This window comes from Microcaecilia unicolor, chromosome 5, assembly GCF_901765095.1.
Source record: "Microcaecilia unicolor chromosome 5, aMicUni1.1, whole genome shotgun sequence".
Taxonomy (NCBI): domain Eukaryota; kingdom Metazoa; phylum Chordata; class Amphibia; order Gymnophiona; family Siphonopidae; genus Microcaecilia; species Microcaecilia unicolor.
The window spans coordinates 40540072-40565098 of record NC_044035.1 but is presented as its reverse complement, the minus strand read 5'-3'; the positions used below and the strand labels follow the sequence as shown (position 1 = coordinate 40565098).

Sequence of the window (25027 nt, the reverse complement as noted above, 5' to 3'; positions counted from 1 at the left end):
TCCACCTCTCCTTCCTTTAGTCCATTCTCTCAACCCTCCAACCCCTGCCTCCTTTTCTTCCTTTTCTGAAATCACTGAAGAGCAGTGGCGTTCCTAGGGTGGCTGACACCCGGGGCGGATCACCGATGAGCCCCCCCCCCGGGTGCAGCGCGACCCCCCCGGCAAAAGGACACCCCCCCCCCGGGTGCATTTTTACCTGCTGGGGGGTGCCACGCACCTGTCGGCTTCGCTCGTTCCATGCTTCCTCTGCCCCGGAACAGGAAGTAACCTGTTCCAGGGCAGAGGGAGCACGGAACGAGCAGAGCTGACAGGCGCATGGCACCCCCCCCCCAGCGGCGTGCACCTGGGGCGGACCGCCCCCCCCCCTTGGTACGCCACTGCTGAAGAGGAAAATACACATCTTATTTCCTCCTCAAAACTAACTACCAGTTCCTCTGATCCTATTCCCACCCATCTACTTAACACTATCTCTCCTACTGTCATCCCTTTTATCTGTCATATCCTCAGTCTTTCACTGTCCACTGCGACTGTTCCTGATGCCTTCAAACATACCCTAGTCACACCACTCCATAAAAAACCTTCATTGGACCCTACCTGTCCTTCCAACTATCGCCCCATCTCCCTCCTCCCTTTCCTATCCAAGATACTTAAACGTACTGTTCACTGCCGTTGCCTTGACTTTCTTTCATCTCAAGCTATTCTTGATCCACTTCAATCTGGCTTTCACCCCCTTCATTCAACTGAAACAGCGCTTGCTAAAGTCTCCAATGATCTGTTACTGGCCAGATTCAAAGGTGTCTATTCTATCCTCATCCTTCTCGATCTATCTGCTGCTTTTGACACTGTTGATCACAGCCTAACCTCCTTGATACGCTGTCCTCACTTGGATTTCAGGGCTCTGTTCTTTCCTGGTTTTCTTCTTATCTCTCCCAGCGTACCTTTAGTGTATACTCTAGTGGATCTCCTCTACTTCTATCCCACTGTCAGTTGGTGTACCTCAGGGATCTGTCCTAGGACCTCTTCTTTTCTCCATCTATACTTCTTCCCTTGGTACTCTGATCTCATCCCATGGTTTTTAGTATCATCTTTACGCTTATGACTCCCAGATCTACCTCTCCAAACCAGAAATCTCAGCTGAAATCCAGGCCAAAGTATCAGCCTGTCTGTCTGACATTGCTGCCTGGATGTCTCAGCGCCATCTGAAACTAAATATGACCAAGACTGAGCTGCTTATCTTTCCCCCTAAACCAACCTCTCCTCCTCTCCCATTCTCTATTTCTGTAGATAACACTCTCATCCTTCCTGTGTCATCAGCTCGTAACCTTGGGGTCATCTTCGACTCCTCCCTCTCCTTCTCTGCACATATTCAGCAGACTGCTAAAACCTGTCATTTCCTTCTCTATAATATCACCAAAATTCGCCCTTTCCTTTCTGAGCACACTACCAGAACCCTCATCCACACTCTTATCACCTCTCGCTTAGAGTATTGCAACTTGTTTCTCATGGGTCTCCCACTTAGCCATCTCTCTCCTCTTCAATCTGTTCAAAATTCTGCAGCACAACTAATATTCCGCCAGTGTCATTATACTCATATTAGCCCTCTCCTCAAGTCACTTCACTGGCTTCCTATCCGTTTCCACATACAGTTCAAACTCCTCTTATTGACCTATAAGTGCATACACTCTGCAGCTCCTCAGTACCTCTCCACTCTCATCTCTCCCTACATTCCTCCCCGGGAACTGCACCCTTCTCCTCCACTGCTAACTCCAGACTCCATTCCTTTTATCTTACTGCACCATATGCCTGGAATAAACTTCATGAGCCGGTACGTCAAGCTCCATCTCTGGCCGTCTTCCAATCTATGCTAAAAGCCCACCTTTTTGATGCTGCTTTTAACTCCTAACCCTTATTCACTTGTTCAGAACCCTTATTTTATCATCCTCACTTTAATATTCCCTTATCTCTTATTTGTCCTGTTTGTCTGTCCTAATTAGATTGTAAGCTCTGTCGAGCAGGGACTATGTCTTCATGTTCAAGTGTACAGTGCTGCCTACATCTAGTAGCGCTTTAGAAATAAGTAGTAGTTTTGACCCAGGGCTTTTTTTTTTTAACAAATGGGTTAGTTTTGTGCATACTGTGACCATAATGAACATCACTCTTAAGCCCAGGCTAAGAGGTGCCATTTTGATTTGCTTTGTAATGTCTGTTGTGATGCCTGTGTGAGTTCTCAATACAGCACACTTCTTCACATTTTCTGTATTGAATAATACATAAAAACATTTGAGGAAGAGCATGAGTAGGGTACCTTTATGTTGAACGACTTAGCAGTGGGGTGTGATATGTGCTGACAGAAGTTGCAGTTTGGTATATTGCAAGGATTTAAGTACATAAGTATTGCCCATACTGGGACTGACTGAAGGTCCATCAAGCAGTGGCGTAGCCAAGGGTGGGCCTGGGTGGGCCCGGGCCCACCCACCTTGGGCTCGGGCCCACCCAGTAGCAGTACACCTATGATGTGGCTGGCAGGGATCCCCAAGCCCCAACAGCAGAAAATTCCCAAGAACTGTCCCTTCTAAATACCTTGTAAATAGCAGATCTTCGCCTGCAGTGAGCAGTGACTGATACATACTACTCACACTGGCCCCACAGCCTTCCCTCTGATGTATTCCCACTTATGCGGAAACAGGAAGTTGCATCAGAGGGAAGACTGTAGGGCCAACATGAGCCGTGTGTATTAGTTGATGCTCGCTGCCGGTGAAAATCTGCTATTTAAAAGGTTTGCTGGAGATGGGGGATGTTTGAGAAGACCGTATGGCATGCAGGCAAGAGAGAGAGAGATCAAATCACTTGTGGAACGGTGGAGTTCTTCTGCCCACCCATCTTGGGCCCAGGCCCACCCAAAATTGGGTGTCTGGCTACGCCCCTGCCATCAAGCCCAGCATCCTGTTTCCAACAGTGGCCAATCCAGGCAGTGGTGTGCTAGTAAATTTTTAACAGGCTCTCTCCCCCGTCCACCTCTGCCCCCCCCCCCCCCAAATTGTAGAGCTTGCTATACCAGGGGAGAGAGCCTGGGGGGGGGGGGGGCAATGCATTATTCTCTCCGGAAAAAAAATTTTTTTAATGCTCTCAGGTTCCAATCTAATTTATGTTTAATGTGGATTCATGTTTAATGTGGGGTAAAATGCCATAAATAAGTAAATAAATAGATAGAAACTCTGAATGTTGAGCACCTGATTCTCATTACATGTCTGTTTTAGAACCCCTTTACCAGGAGCAAAAAAAAAAAATCTCTGCACCAATAACAGGGTTAGGTATCCCTATAACCAGCCCCTCCAAATGACACACTGATTACAATTTACAACAAATTACTACTCTACCTATGAAAAGTTATTCCCTTATTATACTTCCTCTGTGTACATCCCTATGCACGAGCCGGCGGCATTTTTAAAAATTTAACTTTTTTTTTTACAGTATCCTCCCTACCCACCCACCTACCTATTACAGACCTCCTCCCTGCTACCCCAAGCCAAAGGGTTCCACTCCCAGTGCATACCTGAAGGCAGCGTCCCTGGTGGTTTAGTGGATTTTTGAGGGCAGGAAAGATCCCCAGTTTTTCCTGCCCGCTGTCGACGCTCCTACTGCCGCATCTTCTTTAAAACGGCTGCCAGACTTACAAGGGCGGCCTTGCAAGACTTCAACGAAAGTCTTGCAAAGCCGCCCCTGGAAGTCTCGACAGCCATTTTTAAAGAGTGATGCAGCTGCAGGAGCATCGGCAGCAGACAGGAAAGACTGGGGATCTTTCCTGCACCGAAGAATCCACTAGACCAACAGGGATGCTGCCTTCAGGTATGCGCTGGGTGTCTGTGACCCTGCAGCTCGGGGGGGGGGGGGGGGGAAGGGATAAACAAGAGGCAAGCCGGCTCGCACTCCCAGAACAACCGGCTTTTGCGAGCCGGTGTGAGCCGGCTCCAGCACACAACTGAATCCAGGTCACAAGTAACTGGCAAGGTCCCAAAATGGTACAATACATTTTATGCTGCTTATTCTAGAAATAAGCAGTGGATTTTCCCCAAGTCCATTTTAATAATGGTCTATGGACTTTTCCTTTAGGAAGCCATCCAAACCTTTTTTAAACCCCACTAAGCTAACCGCTTTTACTACATTCTCTGGCAACAAATTCCAGAGTTTAATTACACGTTGAGAGAAGAAATATTTTCTCCAACTCGTTTTAAATTTACTACTTTCTAGCTTCATTGCATGCCCCCTAGTCCTAGTATTTTTGGAAAGAGTAAAAAAGTGATTCACGTCTACCCTTTCCACTGCACTCATTATTTTATAAACCTCTATCATATCTCCCCTCAGCTGTCTTTTCTCCAAGGTGAAGAGCCCTAGCTGCTTTAGCCTTTCCTCATAGGGAAGTCGTCATATCCCCTTTATCATTTTCGTCGCCCTTCTTTGTACCTTTTCCATCTTTTTTTGGTAATCAATAGAAATAAAACAAAATAAAACATGGAAAAGAAAATAAGATGATACCTTTTTTATTGGACATAACTTAATACACTTCTTGATTAGCTTTCGAAGGTTGCCCTTCTTCGTCAGATCGGAAATAAGCAAATGTTGATAGATGACAGTATATATAAGTGAAACATTTGCTTATTTCCGATCTGACGAAGAAGGGCAACCTTCGAAAACTAATCAAGAAATGTATTGTTATGTCCAATAAAAAAGGTATCTTTCTTTTCCATGTTTTATTTTGTTTTATTTCTATTGATAACCTTTAAAAGTGGACTAACACGGCTACCACACCTCTCTATCTTTTTTTGAAACGTGGTGACCAGAATTGAACACAATATTCAAGGTGCAGTCGCACCATGGAACGATACAAAGGCATTATAACGTCCTCAGTTTTGTTTTCCATTCCTTTCCTAATAATACCTAACATTCGGTTTGCTTTTGCAGCCACCGCCGCACACTGAGCAGAGGATTTCAACGTATCGTTCTCAATGTGCCATTCTCTTCTTTTTGAGCTTCTGTTGTGAGTTTGTTTTTCTCTAATTTTTGCTTCTGATTTGGTGGAGCTGGTAATATTACTTTTAGTAATTCATCCTCCTGGAGTTGTTGCTTTTATGATTTTCTCAGTTTTTCCAGCTCTGGATTGTATGTCACAACATAAGGGACTGCTGAGGATTTTTTTCCCCCTTCTGCAGTAGGTTTTCTTTAGGTGTTTTAAGTGAGGAGGCAATCTTTCGGAAATCAGTTTGGGGTTGTAGCCTTTCTGTTTGAAGGATTCAGTCAGGATTTTTAGATATTTGTTTCTGTTTCTTGGGTCAGAGTTTGTACAATGATATCGTGTGGCTTGGCTGTATATTAAGTTGGTCCAGTGATTCTCAACTGAGTTCTCAGGACAAAATTAGGTTTTTAGGATGCCCACAATGATTATGCATAAGATTCTATTCAAATCTGTCCCATGCATATTTATTGTGGGTATTCTGAAAACCTAATTAAGTGTGTCCCGAGAACTGGTTGAGAATCCCCGAGTCAGTCCAATAAAAAGGGTTATTATTTTAATCTCCTATTTTCTTGTTTTATTTTATTTCTATTTATTACCCTTTAAAGTGGACTAACACAGCAACCATACACAGTGGTGTTCCTAGGCTGCCTGACACCCAGGGCGGATCACCGATGCACCCCCCCCCCCCCCCCGGTGCAGTGCAGCCCCCCCCCCCCGGTGAAATTACACCCTCCCCCGGGTGCATTTTTACCTGCTTGGGGGGTGCTGCACGCCTGTTGGCTGAGTCCGCTTGTTCCCTCCCTGCTGCTCTCGCTCTGCCCCGCGCAGAGGGAGCAGCAGGGAGGGAACAAGTGGACTCAGCCAATAGGCGTGCAGCACCCCCCCAGCGGCGTGGGGTGACCCTAGAACGATAGTGGCGGTGAAGGATAAGCACGGACATATTCAGAATGGGAGGGAAGGAGTAAAAAAGGTATTCCAACAATTCTATAGTGAATTATACAAAAATATATCCCCACCATCATTGGAGTCGGTGACAGAATATTTGCGGAGGGCCAGAATGCTGACACTGAAGGCAGAGGAGGTAGAGGTCCTGAATAGGCCTATCACAGGGAAGGAACTACAAGATATAATCAGGTCGCTCCCTGCGAATTCAGCTCCAGGCCCAGATGGCTTCGCTAGTGAATTTTATAAAATCTTAAATCCACACATAGTGGGCCCCTTGCACTCGTACTTTGAGGAGGTAGTAGCTCAGGGACAGTTTCCGGCTTATGCAAATGAGGCACTGATAACTTTATTGCTAAAACCAGGAAAGCCGGAGAATCAGGCTGGCTCTTTCCGGCCCATTTCCTTAATCAATGTAGATATAAAAATCCTAGCCAAACTACTAGCGAATAGAATACAGGAGTGCTTACCCAGTCTTATCGGTCAGGAGCAAGTGGGTTTTATCCGCAATAGGCACTCAGGAATTAACGTGAGACGATTACTATTAGCTCAGGCTCAGATTCAGCGTTCAGGCAGTGAGGCGATGCTGGTCAGCCTGGACGCTGAAAAAGCATTTGATAAAGTAGGCTGGGATTATATGTTTGCGGTGTTGAGACATGTGGGTGTGGGGGGTTGGGTTTATGGGGCTATCCAGTCGTTATACTCAAATCCTCGAGCGGCTGTGCTGGTTAATGGGTCTAGAACACAACAGTTTCCTATTGCGAGGGGGACTAGGCAAGGATGCCCTCTCTCCCCGCTCCTTTTTGTGTTATCTATTGAACCACTGATTAAAACTATCCAACAGGGAGAGGGGGTGCCAGGGGTGATAGTCAGTGGAGAGAAAGTAAAGGTGTTAGCCTTTGCAGACGATCTTTTGATAATATCAGAGTCCCCGAGGGTGGCACTGCCAGCACTGCTCGAGGAGATCGAATGTTTTAGTACACTATCAGGGTTTAAAATTAACCGGGAAAAATCACGCATAATGAGGTTACCCAAGAGACTGGATGGCCCCGACCCAGATGACTTCTCTCTGCAGAGGGCAAAGACAGAGATGAAATACTTGGGTGTATTAATTTCCAACACATTAAGTGGTTTGTATGAGATAAATATTCAAAAATTAATGAAAGACACAGTGAGGAAACTTGAGCAATGGCGGGGTCTCCCTATCTCTCTGTCAGGACGTATAGCACTGTACAATATGATGATTATCCCCTGTTGGTCATATATGTTTCAAACTTTACCCCTACACCTTACTAATAGGGACGAGAAACGTGTGAATGGAATGTTAAGGAAATTTTTGTGGAGAGGAAAAAAGCCAAGATTTCCACTGGAAAGCATGTATGTACCGAAAGAATATGGTGGGATGGGCTTGCAGAGTGTGAGACATTTAGGGATTGCTTGTGCAATGAGGCATGTTACAGACTGGTTCCGCAATTCAGCGGATTTTTCAGCCACCACAATGGAACTACGGTTGTTTGCACCCATTCACTTTAGTAGTTGCCTGCATGGGAGTGGAGGGGCCTCTTCAATACTACGCATTTCAAACATTCTACCGCAAGCACAAAGAGCATGGAGCTGGATTTGTAGATTACATCAATTTTCACCAAAAGTTACCCCACTGCTGCCAATCTGCGGGAACCCTGAGTTTCAGCCTGGTTTGATATATAAAATTTTTGAACAATGGAGAGCGCGAGGTATAATCTATATACACCAGATTTTGACGCGAGAAGGAAAGTTGCAATCGTTTCAGAAGTTGCAGGATCAAGGACTACTTCGCCCCAAAGACTACTTTCATTATTGGCAACTATTGCACTATACGAAAAGTTTGACTTGGGAGGCCTTGGCGGAGGACGTACAGGAGGAATTACCACTGGCATTCTCGTTGGGATCACAACAAAAAGTTCCACTGAGGTTTCACCTCCGACATATCAAAGACACAGCTGCGGAGCCAAACTTTGGTAAATATGCTGAGGCCTGGAGCAGAGACCTGAAGGTAGTCATTTCGTCAGGCCTGCTTAAAGAACATGTGTTGGCCCTTTATAGAGTGTCGCCTTTAACAGATCACTGGGAATTACAATACCGTTTTGTGTTTCGGATGCATATACCGCCTCGACGGGCGTTCCATGTGGGGGTTTCCCCTGATGGGGCGTGCCCCAGGTGTCATTTTGTGGGAGCGACCTTGGGGCACATGTACTGGACTTGCCCTGTAGTGAAGAAATTCTGGATGACTTTACTACAACAGGTTTCAACCTTGTGGAGAACTAGATGGTCTTGTTCTCCGATGTTATTGTTCGGGAAGCCCTGTTTGCGGGCTCCCCGGCCAAGAAGGCTTATTCTTTTTGTACAGCGAGCCATTCTGATTGCAAAAAAGACTATTTTAGTGGATTGGTTATCCTCAAGAGACCCCTCACTCCAGAATTGGCGAATGCGGATGGTGCAACTATTACGCTTTGAGAGAATGATGATAAAAGATGGAAATCCGATGGAGTTGGATAAATTCTGTTTGAGATGGGGTCCGTTTCTGGACTCAATGCCCCCAAGAACTAAGAGTACCCTCTTGAACATCTGATTGGCACGTGGAACCTCGGACATTCATTCCCAAATTTGAATAATCGAGACACAGGGAGGGGAGGGTGGGATCGAGTAGATAATGATGTTCCGGTTTGGGGGGGTCCTAGGGGGACATCTGAGTCCAGTTCCCTGGGGACCACCATATCCGGAATTATGTTTTTGGACATTAAGTCTGAACATTCAAAGGAGGGGGGGGGGGGGGGAATACTAAAAGTTGATGATGTTGTTTAGTGAAAGCATAATTGTGAAGTCACTATGTTGCTGTTAGAATGCTACTTACCTGTTTGTGTGGACTTTTGTTGTATGTCATCAATAAAAAATGATTGACGATAAAAACTACTTCTTCAGCCGGCGGGGGAACCCAAACCCCCGCCAGCCGCCCTGAGGTGTTTAAAATTCATCTTCGGCCTCCGTGGCCGTGCTGCTGTTGATAGGAGCTGTTGAATCCACTTCGGAGTCTGACGTACGTGCTGCGACGTTAGACTCCGAAGTGGCTTCAACAGCTCCTATCAACAGCAGCACGGTCACAGAGGCCAAAGATGAATTTTAAACACCTCGGGGCGGCTGGCGGGGGTTTGGGGTCCCCTGCCGGCTGAAGAAGTAGTTTTTAAGGCAGCGGCAGGTGGAAGCGGACCTCGGCTGGCGGGGGTTGGGGCCCCCCGCCAGCAAAGGTAAGCAACGGCAGCGGAGGAGGGTTGGCGGCGGGAGGGGGGTGGAGAGAGTCATTGGTGGCGGTGGGGGCTCTGACAATGGGGGGGGGAGCTAAAATGTGCCCCCTCCCTCTGGCTCTGGCCCACCCTACCGCCGGAGTCCAGATACGCCCCTGCTGCAGACACATAGGATGGCCATTTATCCCATCCCAGCAAGCAATGGGTTGGAATGCATCCCTCCCATCACAAGTAGCATGCAGTGTTTTTGTTGAGGCAGGCAACTGGCATCCTCTTGCATTTCTGAAAGGATCATCCCATGTATGTAAGAAGTCACTGAAGCACTAACCTGGGTCAAAAGTATCAGGGTTTTTCCATTCTTTCTCATCATGGTGTAGGGACCAGAGATTTATTACCACACGAGTTCCTTTTGCAATGGTGTATTCTCCAATGCTGTGAAACAGGAAATGGTCATCACATTGGCTGTATTTTATTTATTTTATATACTCAGTAAAATTTGGGTTTAGCACGTTGTAACATGGGACTTTCCTGCATACCAAGCCCAGATTTAACGTGGTATTATTTAAGGCTTTGTTTTGTTTTTATTTGCAGGTCATGCATTAATGTTGTCATTAGCATTTGAGACCTGAAAGAAATTAATGCAGAAACATTGTGGAAGTGTCTTCTAACTGGGAGGCGGAAAGTAAGTCTGCACTATCTGGTTAGTGCGTTCTAATTGGAACACACTAGCCGGACAGCTCAGGAACGCCCACTCCCCACCCCCTTTACAAAAATATTTTTTAACATAGTTAACATGCGCTTTGTGCACGACAACAGGCAAAATACCACAAAAAGCTTTAAGGCATTCTGCGGAAGCCTATTTTCTCATGCTAATGCCGCACTAACGGTTTATTGCTCTTTTATAAAAGGGCTTCTTACCTTCTTACATGCCGCCTGCAAGCTATTGAAGCAGTTTACATTCAGGTACTTCAGGTAGTTTTCTGTCCCTGGAGGACTCAGAAACTCAGTTTGTACCTGAGGCAATGGAAAGTTAAGTGACTTGCCCATGATCACAAGGAGCTTGTAAGGGAGTCTGTAGAATGCTATGCTTCCCATTAATGACACTCCTTCAGTGCTGGAACCACCTTAAAACTCACCAGTCCCACCTGGGGGGGGGGGGGGGAAATGTGGTGGGAGGGGTGGAGCCAGGAGGGCACGATCCAGGCAGGGCCGTGCCTAGGGTCTCTGGCGCCCCCCTGGAGACTATCAGTTGGCGCCCCCCCCCCCCCCCTGGTGAAAATGATCGCTCACCACTTGCCACACTGAAAGGAATTGTCAGCAATATTCTTAGAAACAAATTGCTATACATTGCAAAATAAGATAGCAGATGTAAATTCTCAAAGTGGACATATTCCAAACACTAAAATGAAAATAAAATTATTTTTTTCTACCTTTGTTGTCTGGTGACTTTCTTTTTCTGATCATGCTGGCCCAGTATCTGATTCTGCTGCTATCTGTCCTCTTAACTCCGTTTCCAGGGCTTCCTTTCCATTTATTTCTTTACTTTTCTCCTTTCTTCTTCATTTCTTGCTCTATATCCATTTCCAGCAATTTCTCCTCTCTCCCTGGGTCCTGCCCTCCCATCCATGTCCATTCTTGTCCCTCTCTGCCCTTCCCTCCTCCATCCATAGCCAGCAATCCTCCTCTCTCCCCTCCCCTCCATTTCCAGCAATTTGTCCTCTCCCTGGGCCCCCATGTCCATCCTTGTCCCTCTCTGCCCTTCCCTCCTCCATCCATAGCCAGCAATCCTCTCTCCCCTCCCCTTCCAGCAATTTGTCCTCTCCCTGGGCCCTGCCCTCCCATCCATGCCTCTCTGCCCTCCCATCCATTCAGGGTCTGCCCTCCCTCTCACTCCCCATTCCATCCAGGATCTATCCCACCTGCGGCTGCCCCTAGTTCCAGATCCATTGATTCTCCCATCCACCCCTGCCCCAGGCATGACCCCATTCTCCCTCCTGCTCACTTTTCAGACCCCAGTTCCAGCTCCATGCCCCTTCTCCCATCTGTCTCCCACCCAGTCCCTTCTGCCCATCCGAGTCCCCCTCACCCCATCTGTCTCCCACCCAGTCCCTTCTGCTATCCAAGTGCCCCCCACCCTCACCCCATCTGTCTCCCACCCAGTCCCTTCTGCCCATCCGAGTCCCCCTCACCCCATCTGGCTCCCACCCAGTCCCTTCTGCCCATCCGAGTCCCCCTCACCCCATCTGTCTCCCACCCAGTCCCTTCTGCTATCCGAGTCCCCCCCCCCCACCTTCACGGTCACCCCATCTGTCCCCCACCCTCACCCTGCCTCGTCTTCTCCCTGCCACCCGTCTTTAAAAAGAAATTGCCGACGCGATAGCGAGCGCAGCACCTCGTGTGCAAGTAAAAAAAAGCGAATCCGATCATCTCATTGGCCCTTCCTTCACTGTCCCGCCCTAGAGGAAATAGGAAGTTGCGTCAGAGGAGGGCGGGACAGTGAGGGAAGGCCCAATGAGATGATTGGATCCGCTTCTTTTACTTGCACACGAGGTGCTGCGCTCGCTCGGCAAATAAATTTAAAGGGCTGGTGCGGGAGGGGGGGGTGCCAGGATGAAGAGCAGCGGGAGCGGCGGCACCCCCCTCTCTGGTGCCAAAAGATTTAAAGTCCTCGGCGGGGCGAGGGTAAGCACCGTGGCGGCGCCCTCCAGAGGTGGGCGCCCCCCTGCGGCGCTTACCTCGCTTACCGCATCGGCACGGCCCTGGATCCAGGAAGTAAAAAAGTTAAGGGCACAGCTAGGTTAAGGAGGCCCAGAGGGAAGCAGCGATGCCTGACTGCCTATGCATCTACCACGTATGTGTGAACTGCAACGCGATAGTCAGTTAGGCCAAATCCAACTTGGAACCTTGCAACGCGATAGTTAGACCAAGTCCAACTTGGAACCATGCAACGCGATAGACCAAGTCCAACTTGGAACCTTGCAACGCGATAGTTAGGCCAAGTCCAACTTGGAACCTTGCAACGCGATAGTTAGGCCAAGTCCAACTTGGAACCTTGCAACGTGATAGTTAGGCCAAGTCCAACTTGGAACCTTGCAGACTTGTATCTTTGGCCTGGCCAGATGCAGGCTGGTCTATGTTAGTTGCTAAAGATTGTACTGTTAACTCTGGGGAACCAGGCCAGAGCCAAGCTTCATGAAGCATCAAAGATTTCCAGCAGTGGGGAAGAAGAAGTTGTGCTGAAATAGGACAACTGGACTCAGATCATGAGACCCTGCAGGATCAGTCGCCACCTGCCCTCAAACTGAAGAACCGATATGCAGCAATGGAAGTGGAGGAGATGAGAGCATCCCAAATAGAGGAGGAATTGGAGCTCGAAATCCCCAAAGGTGCTGGATCAGTGACCATTAAGAGGCAAAAGGTAGTGGTGGTTGGTGATTCTCTTCTGAGAGGTACAGAGGTGTCCATCTGCAGTCCAGACATGATATCCCAGGAGGTGTGCTGTCTGCCAGGTGCCAAAATTCAAGATGTTACAGAGAGCTTTGTAAGGCTCATCAAATCTAATGACTATTATCCAATGCTACTTATCCATGTTGGCACAAATTATTATTATTATTAGCATTTGTATCCCACATTTTCCCACCAATTCGCTTACATTTGCCGTAATAGCGATTGCCATTTCCGGGTCACAGAATACAAAAGTCGCTGCATACGTGGTAGAGAGGAATACATTGTGGTGGTGCATATTAATTTCGATGTGATACTGTTAGGTACCCCTCCGAACATATCAAACTTCGTGGCTCTGGGAGAGAAGGCAAAGCACACAGGTGGTGGTCTTGGCCATCCTGCCTGTTGAGGGTAAAGGTCAAGGCAGAGAAGCTTACATCCTGGAGATGAATATGTGGCTGCACAGATGGTGTCATCAAGAGCATTTTGGCTTTCTGGACCATGGGATGCTTTTCCAAGGGTGAGCAGAGATGGTGCCCATCTATCAAAGAAGGGAAGAAGTGTTTTTCAGCAGCAAACTGGCTAACCTACTGAAAAGGGGCTTTAGAATTGTTGGGGCACTGTGATCAAAGCCCCCCATGTAAGTACAAGCCCTCAGGTAAGTGACACATTAAATATCTCTACACAAAAGGGAAAACGGGGCAACATCTGGAAAGCAGTATATACTAATGCTCAAAGTATGGGAAATAAGGTTTTAGATCTTGAGGCCGTGATGAAAGAGGCTGATTTGGTTTTAGTGGCAATTACAGAGACATGGTTCACAGAGAACCATGACTGGCATATAGTTATACCGGTCTATAATCTGTTCAGGAAAGACAGGGTAGGAAACAATGGAGGAGTGGCATTATATGTTAAAGATAATATTAAAGCCACACAATTAAAGGACCTACAGGGTAAGGAAAGGAAAATGGGACTTGATATACCGCCTTTCTGAGGTTTTTGCAACTACATTCAAAGCGGTTTACATATATTCAGGTACTTATTTGGTACCAGGGGCAATGGAGGGTTAAGTGACTTGCCCAGAGTCACAAGGAGCTGCAGTGGGAATCGAACTCAGTTCCCCAGGATCACAGTCCACTGCACTAACCACTAGGCTACTCCTCCACTAGCAACACTCCATGTAGAAGCCTGCCCTTGCAGATCAGCAATGCGGCCGCGCAGGCTTCTGTTTCTGTGAGTCTGACGTCCTGCACGTACGTGCAGGACGTCAGACTCACAGAATCAGAAGCCTGCGCGGCCGCATTGCTGATCTGCAAGGGCAGGCTTCTACATGGAATGTTGCTAGTGGAATAGCAACATTCATGTAGAATCTCAAATAGTAGCAACAGAATTTCAATAGTAGCAACATTCCATCTAGAATCTCCAATTGTAGCAACATTCTATGTAGAATCTCAACTAGGGAAAGGGAAATGGGACTTGATATACCGCCTTTCTGAGGTTTTTGCAACTACATTCAAAGCGGTTTACATATATTCAGGTACTTATTTTGTACCAGGGGCAATGGAGGGTTAAGTGACTTGCCCAGAGTCACAAGGAGCTGCAGTGGGAATCGAACTCTGTTCCCCAGGATCAAAGTCCACTGCACTGTGGGTCAATCTGGAAAGAGAGAATGGCAAATGTATTTACATTGGTGTGATATACAGGCCTCATTCACTGACGGAAGTGGAGAGAGATTTAATTGAAGATATTCACAATATAGCTGTGAAAGGGGAAGTGCTACTTATAGGTGACTTTAATATGCCATATGTTGATTGGGGTATCCCTATTACAGGGTCTTTTAGAAGAAGGGAAATCCTGAATTCTCTACAGGGGTAACTATTCCTGAGGCTCTGAAGGCGGCAAAACAGTGTGACAAGGCGGTGACCGTAGCTAGAAGGTTGATAGGCTGTATAGAGAGAGGTGTGACCAGCAGAAGAAAGGGGGTGTTGATGCCCCTGTATAAGTCGTTGGTGAGGCCCCCACCTGGAGTATTGTGTTCAGTTTTGGAGGCCGTGTCTTGCTAAGGATGTAAAAAGAATTGAAGCGGTGCAAAGAAATGCTACAAAAATGGTATGGGATTTGCATTACAAGACGTATGAGGAGAGACTTGCTGAGCTGAACATGTATACCCTGGAGGAAAGGAGAAACAGGGGTGATATGAAACAGACGTTCAAATATTTGAAAGGTATTAATCCGCAAACGAACCTTTTCCGGAGATGGGAAGGCGGTAGAACTAGAGGGCACGATACAAGATTGAAGGGGGGCAGACTCAAGAAAAATGTCAGGAAGTATTTTTTCACGGAGAGAGTGGTGGATCTTGGAATGCCCTCCCGCGGGAGGTGGTGGAGATGAAAACGGTAACGGAATTCAAAAATGCATGGGATAAACATAAAGGAATCCTGTTCAGAAGGAATGGATCCTCAGAAGCTTAGCGGAGATTGGGTGGCAGAGGCGGTGGTGGGAGGCGGGGCTAGTGGTTGGGAGGCAGGGCTAGTGCTGGGCAGACTTCTGCGGTCTGTGCCCTGGAAGTGGCGGATACAAATCAGGGTCAGGTAGACATGTAAGGTAGCACGTATGGGTTTGTCTTGTTGGGCAGACTGGATGGACCGTGCAGGTCTTTCTCTGCCGTTATCTACTGTGTTACTGTGTATTCCAGCAGTTGGCAATGGAACCCACATGGGATGGGGCCATACTGGACGCAGTGCTTACTAATGGGAAGAGTGTTTCTGATGTTATAGTAGGTGATTATTTGGAATCTAGTGATCACCAGATGGTGTGGTTTAATATTAAGATAGGCGTGGAGTGAGTTTACTAAGTCGCGTTTCTAGCACTCATTAAAAATGAGTGCACATTGATGCTAGACACACCCATAGGAATACATGGGCATCTCTAGCTAGCACACGCAAAAAATGCTAGCGCACCTTAGTGAACAGGGCCCTAAGTATTTGGTTGGTACTTCTGGTAGCATTGGATCCTGGAAGGCATTTCATTAGGTTGGGACCCTTGAGCTGTGTTCCTAAGTTAATGCCTCTTATAATGGAGTCTCCAAGCAGTAAGAATTTTCTGCTCTGAGCTTATCTGTCATTGTTTTGGGGATATCGTTTGGATTGCGCTATATCCTTGCCTCTGGCTCTACCTTGGTACTTCTTTTCTGAGCATCATGATGCTCCAGTGCAGCAAAGGAATTATATAGGTGTCAGAGCGTGCCCCATTTGTCTCCAAATATCAGCGATGAAAGATGAAAACACAACCTCAAAAAGGATTTGGCTGCAATTAAGGAAGCATCCATGATTATTATGACCTGTGTCACAGAGGCATTCACTTTCTATTCAATATTTTAATGGCTTTAGCTTTAAAAACAATATTGTGTAATTGGAAAGACAATTCTTTTGCTAACACGCATTTCTGGTGGCACACGTATTTCTGGTGGCACACGCATTTCTGGTGGCAATCAATTTTACAAGTCCATAAGTTCGAAATCTCCTTAGCAGATAAAACTAAATCATGTCTTGTGGTTTCCAAAGTCTGGGCTAAACCTGATAAATACATGAACACCACTTGGCAGTGGCGTAGGAAGGGGGGGCGGTGGGGCGGTCCGCCCCGGGTGCACGCCGCTGGGGGGGTGTCTCTGCCCCGGAACAGGTTACTTCCTGTTCCGGGGCAGAGAGAGCAAGGAACCAATGGAGCCGATGCAGCTCCCAGTGACGTGGACTCGGGGGCGAATCGGCCCTCCCGCCCGCCCCTCGCTTCTAAAGTAAGTAAGAATGCGCGCCGGAGGAGGGGTGTGCGCCGAGGGGGGGGTGCGCAGCAGCGACCCGCTCCAGGTGTCAGCCGCCCTCGCTACGGCACTGCCACTTGGTCACCCCTCTTTATCTCTCAGCATTCACAAAACTCTTTACAAATTTCCATTATTTGTACTTTAACAATATCAAGTGTATGTGCTGTCTTGCCTTCAAAGTAAAATCTTATCATATACCTGGACTCTTCCAGTGCTACATGTGGGATGAGGAGAGGGGATACTGGGCGCATACGAAGTACTTCGCTAATCGTTGCTTCTAGAAAGGGCAAATTCTTTCTGTCACTGAGCAGGGGGTGCCTCTCGAAGCCAATCTTTGTATCCAACTCCTCCTGAATCTTTCTCTGTACCTGGGTAATGCAAAAAAAAAAAAAAATCACAACTGAAGAAAAACAGAATGACAACCAATAAAGACCAATTTCCTTCCTATTGGAATACCAGAGATCCCAGTTGGTATTCATCTTTAGCTTCATTTTTCTCAATCAAGGGCCCTTTGTACTTACCCCAGGCAGGGCCAGCTTATGAGGGTTAAGCACCCTGAACCAACTTTTGCTTTTGTTCCCCCCTCCCCCCAAACTCTTGGGGCCAATTTTGCAGTATGAGCTGCACATATAGGTGTAAATTTTCAGCTGAATGACCAAATTAAATACAAGCATCACCACAGGGGCGGACTGAGGTTGGTCTGGGCCCAGCCACTGCATGACAACCCCCCCTACTGCTGCACCCAATGCCCCTGCTGCCCCAGTCCTACCTGAGGGGCCCTGGTGGTCTGGTAGTCTCTGCGGGGGGGGGGGGGGGGGGAGGCTATATTCTTTCCTGCCCACTGCAATATCACTATTCCCCCACCTGCCAGCACCATTGTGTTTTCAAAATGGCTTTTTAGACTTCCCACGATAGTCATACGGGTCTCAACAGTCTAGCGATATTTCCATAGGGAGTCTTGGCCTCCATTTTTAAAATACAGCAGTGTCAGGCAGGGTGAATTGCAGCAGCATAGCGGGCAGGAGAGAACATGTTCTCTATCCCCCTCCCCCCCCACACACACACCCCTGCAGAGGCCACTAGATCACCAGCGGTGCACCTTTCAAGGTAAGACCGGGGGGGGGGGGCTGTAGTGTGAGTCGGGCATCTGGGCAGAGCCCCTGAGGCCCCCTAGAGCCTCTGAGCCCTCAGGCACAGCCCAGTTGCCTGAATAGTCAGTCCACCCCTGCATCACCATTTAATCCCTATAGGTCAGAGCCACTATCTGTATAAATAACAGCACTGAATATATGGATACTGCAGTATTCATGACAACAGTATCTGTTTATTTTAAACCTGTTTATAGCAGGCCTAAACTAAACATTTACTTGGACAGTGGCTGAATATTTCCACTATCCAGATCATTTTCTGGCCAGCCCTTGTTTCTCCCCTATCATGGCCCACAAATATATGGATAATATCTGGCCATTTAGCAGCTTACATTTATTTATTCATTTGGATTTTGCTCACACCTTTTTCAGTAGCAGCTCAAGGTGAGTTACATTCAGGTACACTGGATATTTCTCTGTCCCAGGAGGGCTCACAATCTAAGTTTGTACCTGAGGCAATGGAGGGTTAAGTGACTTGCCCAAGATCACAAGGAGCAGCAGTGGCATTTGAACCGGCCGCTTCTGGATTTCAAGACTGGTGCTCTAACCACTAGGCCGTTCCTCCACATGTTCCACTGTTGTGTTATCTGTATATATTTTTATTTCAAAATACACAGATAGGCTAATTATACATTCATACAATTGCCTTTGAACGTCGGTCTAACAGAGGATAATTATTCATTGATACGGAACGTTCCCAGATTAACCAATCAAATTCTCCTAACAATGGGTAGAGAGCAGAAGTAGGATGTTTCACTTTACAACTCTGCATAGGAAAAAGATACTACTCAAATTTGGTGTCACATTAGTGACAGCAAAACAAACTCCATCCACCTAAACACTGTGTAGGTAAAACAAACCCTGCAAATGGACACACAGAAGTTTCCCATACTATACGAGCACCAAGTCCAAGAACTCAAACTGCATCAACCTTACCTAAAAAAATAAATAAATAATAAGATAATTTAAAAAAAAAACGTCAGAACTGCAAATATTTTAGCTTGCCTCTAATCAAGAAAACAGAACAAGACTGATTGCTACAGCTTCCTACACAGAACCTGTCTGTTAAAAGAATCCCTCACCCTGGTCACACACAGAATATACAGACCATCACCTAATAAAGAATAATATACCACAAATTAAAAACAAATATGCAGGCAAAAAATGAAATGGAAAACAAGAAAAATTAGATGCGAGCTGTGGAATACTGAATAAACAGAAACTGAAATGCATTTCCTCCAGTACTGAACAAAACAGAAATAATTCTCTAAAAACTGACAAAATATTTTTATATTTTTCCTATCTGAACATTTTGTTTTTCCATTTGGGTTAGTCCTGGTCTCTCTTTACCGCTTTCTCTTGTAGGTTTTCTCCTAAGTCCTTTTCCAGGATCTCGCTTTCATTGGTACTTCTTCCCTCTCCATGTCGTTTTCCCTATATCTCTCTCTGACTTTGATAAATAGGCACTTTGGGGAAGCTAAAGTAGGTGGGGTTAGGCAGAACAGAGCAAATTAAAATCCTTGGGGTGAGAGTAATTTCTATGTCAGCAGGAAAGGGAAAGGGGAGCACTTTTGAACACAACAAGGAAGGAATCCCTCATTGTGTAGCTCTTGTACAGCTGCAGCAGCTGTTCCTGCCCCCCTCCTCCCCCCCCCCCATATCTCTGTTCATTGGAGCTGACTCTGTGGGTGCTTGAGCACCCCCAATATTGAGAAAATTCCTTGTATGTGTCCAGGGAGGGGTTATTTCCACTGGGCTTAGCACCCCCATTAATTTTGAAAAGTTGGCTCCTATGTCTCTGTTACTGATGGTAATATGCAGTTTCTCTGACTGGTCAGCACTGAATACCATTTCTGGCACTGTATCTCTCCCACATCTTCCTCAATGAAGACTGAAGCAAAGAATTCATTGACCTTCTCCGCTATAGTCGTCTTCTCTGAGTGCCCCTTTTACTTCTTGGTCATCTTGTGGTCCAACCGATTCTTTTGCCGGCTTCTTTCTTTTAATATACCTAAAAAAAGTTTTTGCTATGCGTTTTTGCCTCCAGCGCAATCTTCTTATCAAAGTCCCTCTTTGCCTTCCTTATCAGCACTTTGCATTTGACTTGCCATTCTTTATGCTGTTTCCTATTATTTTCAGTTGGATCCTTCTTCCATGTTCTGAAGGATTCTCTTTAAGCTCTAATAGTTTCTTTCACCTCACTTTTTAACCATGTCAGCTGTCGTTTGGTCTTTCTTCCTTCTTTTTTAATATGTTGTAATTGGTGGTGGGGGGGGGGGGGGGTCCACTTCCTCCTCTTGGGTGGAGCCAGCAAGCCTTCGGGGCTCCCAGGGTTCCAGGATAGAATACTGCTGATACTGGGACTCAGGGCCAAAGTATTTTATTTGCAAGGCAATTTCATACCAAAAATCATAATGTATTCCTCAAAACAAAAGGTACAGTCCTCATAAGATAAGCCTCAAAAGAAAACAGACAGTCCAGGTCCCAAAATCCCTCCTTCAGAAGGGTTCAGTAAGCGTCCGGCATACTTCCAATAGGGCACAATAGTTCAGAAAAACTCTCCATTGACAGCCTTTGCACACCAAATCAATACCACAAATCACCTGCTTTTTACACAGCACAGATGGAACCCTGTAAGAAGCAAGGTTGGCAGTTTCTCCCACCTCTCAGCACCACGCCCGGTGTGGCCTCCTCCACTGCCTTCATGTGCTGGGCAGGGCAACCTTTGAATTTTCCCACTCCATGGTAGCGGGCTCCTCTCCCTTGGGCACCTCTAGTGGCAGGCTACTTCCTTTCTCCACATACTCCATGGAATCTCTCTCCTTTCGTCTCTCCTCCCTCCTGGTGACTGAGAGCCTCCAGGAAATCTGCTCTCTCCTTCTCACAGCTGGGGGAATTATATACTGATGTTGAAGCCAGGGAAACTGAGCTTCATCCTTCCCTCGCCCTCTAGTGGGGAAGGGAGTAACAGGCTCACCCTGCCTTGAGCCATTGCTCCCCCTGCTGGGACTGGGAATCCATTCCATCTTTTTAGGACTACTCTCCTCACTCATTCTTGCAAGGACTTCTGGGACCTGTAGTTCTGGGCTCAACTGCTTCACTGGGGAGTTTCTGGGGCTTGCCTTGTCACAACGTCTATGTCTATTCCACTATATCCTCTACAGTTCCAAGCGGATTACAAATCAAGAAGCCAGAACATTCCTGGGAAGTTATTTGCAGTATTCTGGAAATATATGCAGGCACTTTAACACTTTGCTCCCAGTCAGCCCCAGCACCGCAGACTGCTATCTAGCTTTTGGCCATGTAAATAATGGTGTTCACCAGCACAGTAACAGAAATTCTGTGGTTAATGGCAACTATAAACTGATTTTCCTATCAAGGTTGCCTGGTTACCAGGCTTCAGATCTGCTGGCCTTTAGTTTACTGTTGAGTTACCACACATGTTTCGAATATGTTTTATCTGCAATAACTGAGAACTTAGCCCAAATTTGATCAACAGAATGCCTCATGACATAACCCTGAGAGAATAGAAACATCAACTATAGAATTACTTTGCATTATTTCCATACAAATCAGTTATTGCATATGATGAAATTAAGCCAATTTTATTGAAATGTTTACATTCTTATTGTTCTCTTGATAAGTACATAAGTATTGCCACACTGGGACAGACCAACGGTCCATCAAGACCAGCATCCTGTTTCCAACAGTGGCCAATCCAGATCACAAATACCTGGCAAGATCCCAAAAAAGTTCAATACATTTTATGATGCTTATCCCAGAAATAATAATGGGCTATGGACTTCTCCTTTAGGATGCCAGCCAGACCTTTTTTAAAACCCGCTAAGCTAACCACCTTTACCACATTCTCTGGCAACGAATTCCAGAGTTTAATTACACATTGAGTGAAGAAAAATTCTCTCTGATTCATAATTAAATTTACTACTTTGTAGCTTCATCGCATTCCCCCTAGTCCTAGTATTTTTGGAAAGCGTTAACAGACGCTTCACATCTACCCGTTCAACTCCACTCATTATTTTATAGACCTCTATCATATCTCCCCTCAGCTGTCTTTTCTCCAAGCTGAAGAGCCCTAGCCACTTAAGCCGTACCTCATAGGGAAGTCATCCCATCCCCTTTATCATTTTCGTCACCCTTCTCTGTACCTTTTTTAATTCCACTATATCTTTTTTGAGATGTGACCAGAATTGAACACAATATTCACGGTGCGATCGCACCATGGACCCATACCAAGGCATTATAAAGTCCTCACTTTTGTTTTCCATTCCTTTCCTAATAATACCTAACATTCTATTTGCTTTCTTAGCTGCCGCAGCACACTGAGCAAAGGGTTTCAGTGTAGCATCAACAACGACGCTGAGATCCCTTTCTTAGTCGGTAGCTCCTAACGTGCAACCTTGCATTATGTAGCTATAGTTTGGATTCCTCTTTCCTACATGCATCACTTTGCACCCCTGTTTCACTAATATCTTCTATTCTGTTGGCTTGCAACTAGTATTGATAGATTGCAATCGGGTACTCTTCTGCCAGATATGAGCCAAATAGTGCTCACTCCTATACCGAAGGGGTCTGGATTAGATTTGACCACCCAGTAGCTAGTATTCCTATATTTACCAAAGTGATGGAATTTTTTGTTGGCAGACATTTTATCCGTTATTTGGGCAGATGTTTTGGTTTACATCTCCATTTGGTTTTAGAGCAATACATAGTATTGAGACATTGTTGATTAAGGAAACTTAAGGAAAAACTATGCAGAGGTACTCAAGTTATTCTTTACAGTTTGACATGTCAGCCATGTTTGACACGGTAGATCATGTTCTATTGTTGGCATGTTCGAGCCAAATAGGAATATCAGGTATTGTGTATAAATGGTTTCAAGAATCTTTAACTAACTGGAGTTACTATATCCAGATAACTTGGAGCAGGATAGCAGACTGAATATTGTCACTATTCAGATAAGTTCCAGGAACGCCCTGCCCTGGCTTTGCCTGTACTCTGCATAGGGGGAGATAACTATATATGGCACCTAAAAAAAAATCCACGCGCAAACATTGCCAACTAAGCGTATTCTATAATCGGTGCCTAGGTTTAGACGCAGTATCTAGTATATGCTTAGTTGATATTACAATGCCTAAAACTGTAGTGGACTGGAGGAGTGGCCTAGTGGTTAGAGCACCAGTCTTGACAGTCTTGACAGAGGTGCCCAGTTCAATTTCCACTGCTGCTTCTTGTGATCTTGGGCAAGTCACTTAACCCTCTGTTGCCTCAGGTACCAGCCTAGATTATGAGTTCTCCAGGGACAGGGAAATATCCCGAGTACCTGAATGAAACTCACCTTGAGCTACTACTGAAAAAGGTGTGAGCAAAATTCAAATAAATAATTAAAACTACGTGCCTCCATTTACACAAATGAAAACGTGGCATAAATACCGGCGGGAGATTCATGCACACTGGGCCATCCTATATAATAATTCTCACCACCAACGTTCTAATGTGGGACTGCCTGTGTCCGTGGCTCCTGGAGTTGCTGAGCTAGGCTCCATAGCCAGGATGACATCACTTACAGCTGATTCCAAGGCAAGGGGAGGAGTAGGGATCCGCGTGTTTCCCTACTCCTCCCCCTGCCTGGAAATCAGCTGTCAATGTGCCGCTCCCTGCCACTTCGGAGCAAGTGGCAGGGAGTGGCGCATCAAAAAGCTACAAGCAGAGCACATAAAAAAAAACCCTCCCCCCACCCGAAGCACATCAACACCCCCACACACACACGTCATGGTCTCCCTCCCTCCCAGATCCCCGAGTTTCGCAGTCTCCCTCCCCCTTCCAGGATCCCCCCCCCCCCCCAGTTCCAGGATCCCCCCTCGCTCACAGTTCCAGGGTTGTCGTGCCTCCCTTCCTTCCTCCCTCCCTCTCATCCACTGCCAGCCCCCATCCTTACGAATTTTTGAAGTCTCAGTTACCCAGTCGGGGTTATGGCAGACGACGGTGGCGACACCGGCAGCAGCAGCAGCATCGGTAAATGGCGTACAGGCTCAGCCCATCTGTCTCTCAGCTCTGGTTCCGCCCTCATTTTGGAAATGAGGGCGGGACCAGAGCTGAGAGACAGACGGCCTGAGCCTGTACGCCGTTTACCGATGCTGCTGCCATCGTCAACCGTAACCCCGACTGGGTAAGTGAGACTTCAAAAAATCGTAAGCAGGGGGCTGGCAGTGGATGGAAGGGAGGGAGGAAGGGAGGCATGATGACCCTTGACACCTATATTTAAAAAAAACCCTGCAGCCACTAAGGAAGATACAGCTAATTATAGACCTGTGAACTCCATGCTACAAAACGGACCTTTCCCAAAGGAAAAAGGAAAAATTTTACTCACCCCAATACCCAAAGACACAAAGAAAAATGCAAGCGAAATAACTAACTACAGACCAGTAGCATCTATACCACTAATCACCAAAATAACCGAAGGGATGGTAACCAAACAACTCACAAACTATCTCAACAAGTTCTCCATACTGCATGATGCCCAATCAGGATTCCGGTCAAATCACAGCACAGAAACAGTACTAATTACCCTAATGACCAAATTTAAACAAATGATTGCAACTGGCACCAATATACTCCTCTTACAATTTGACATGTCAAGTGCCTTTGATATGGTTGACCACGGAATCCTATTATACATTCTTGAATATTTTGGCATCGGAGGCAATGTCCTAAACTGGTTCAAGGGGTTTTTAACCTTACGCTCATATCAAGTCACATCAAATTCAACTAAGTCTGCTGCATGGACACCTGAGTGTGGAGTACCGCAGGGATCCCCCCCTCTCGCCAACTATTTTCAACCTAATGATGATCCCCTTGGCAAACTTCTATCAAACTATAACCTCAACCCTATATGCCGATGAAGTAACGATATATATTCCTTTCAAATAAGACATTAATGAAATCTCCAACAAAATCAACCAAAGTCTACACATCATGAACACCTGGGCAGATGCATTCCGATTGAAACTGAACGTAGAAAAAACTCAATCCCTCATATTTACCTCCCAATACAACACGAATAAATTTACCGCTATTAACACACCTAAACTTAATCTGCCAATCTCAGAAACTTTAAAAATCCTTGGAGTCACTATTGACCGCCACCTAACACTTGAGACTCACGCGAACAACACAACCAAAAAGATGTTCTACTCCATGTGGAAACTGAAAAGAATAAGATCATTCTTTCCAAGATCTGTCTTCCGCAGCCTAGTGCAATCACTCGTACTCAGTCATCTGGACTACTGCAACTCACTATACGCAGGCTGCAAAGAACAAATACTAAGGAAACTTCAAACAGCCCAGAATACAGCAGCCAGACTCATCT

The 25027-nt window shown here is 46.3% G+C and overlaps 1 protein-coding gene across 1 annotated transcript in view; it reads right to left on the bottom strand.

Annotated features, from left to right (window-relative positions):
• LOC115469991 (steroid 17-alpha-hydroxylase/17,20 lyase) overlaps nt 1-25027 on the bottom strand; it is an 85079-nt gene that overhangs the window by 5243 nt on the left and 54809 nt on the right. The window contains exons 6-7 of the mRNA XM_030202822.1: nt 16691-16860; nt 9560-9663 (exon numbers count right to left, since the gene is read on the bottom strand). Of these exons, the coding sequence (XP_030058682.1) occupies nt 9560-9663; nt 16691-16860 (274 nt within the window). The remainder of the gene's footprint in view (nt 1-9559; nt 9664-16690; nt 16861-25027) is intronic.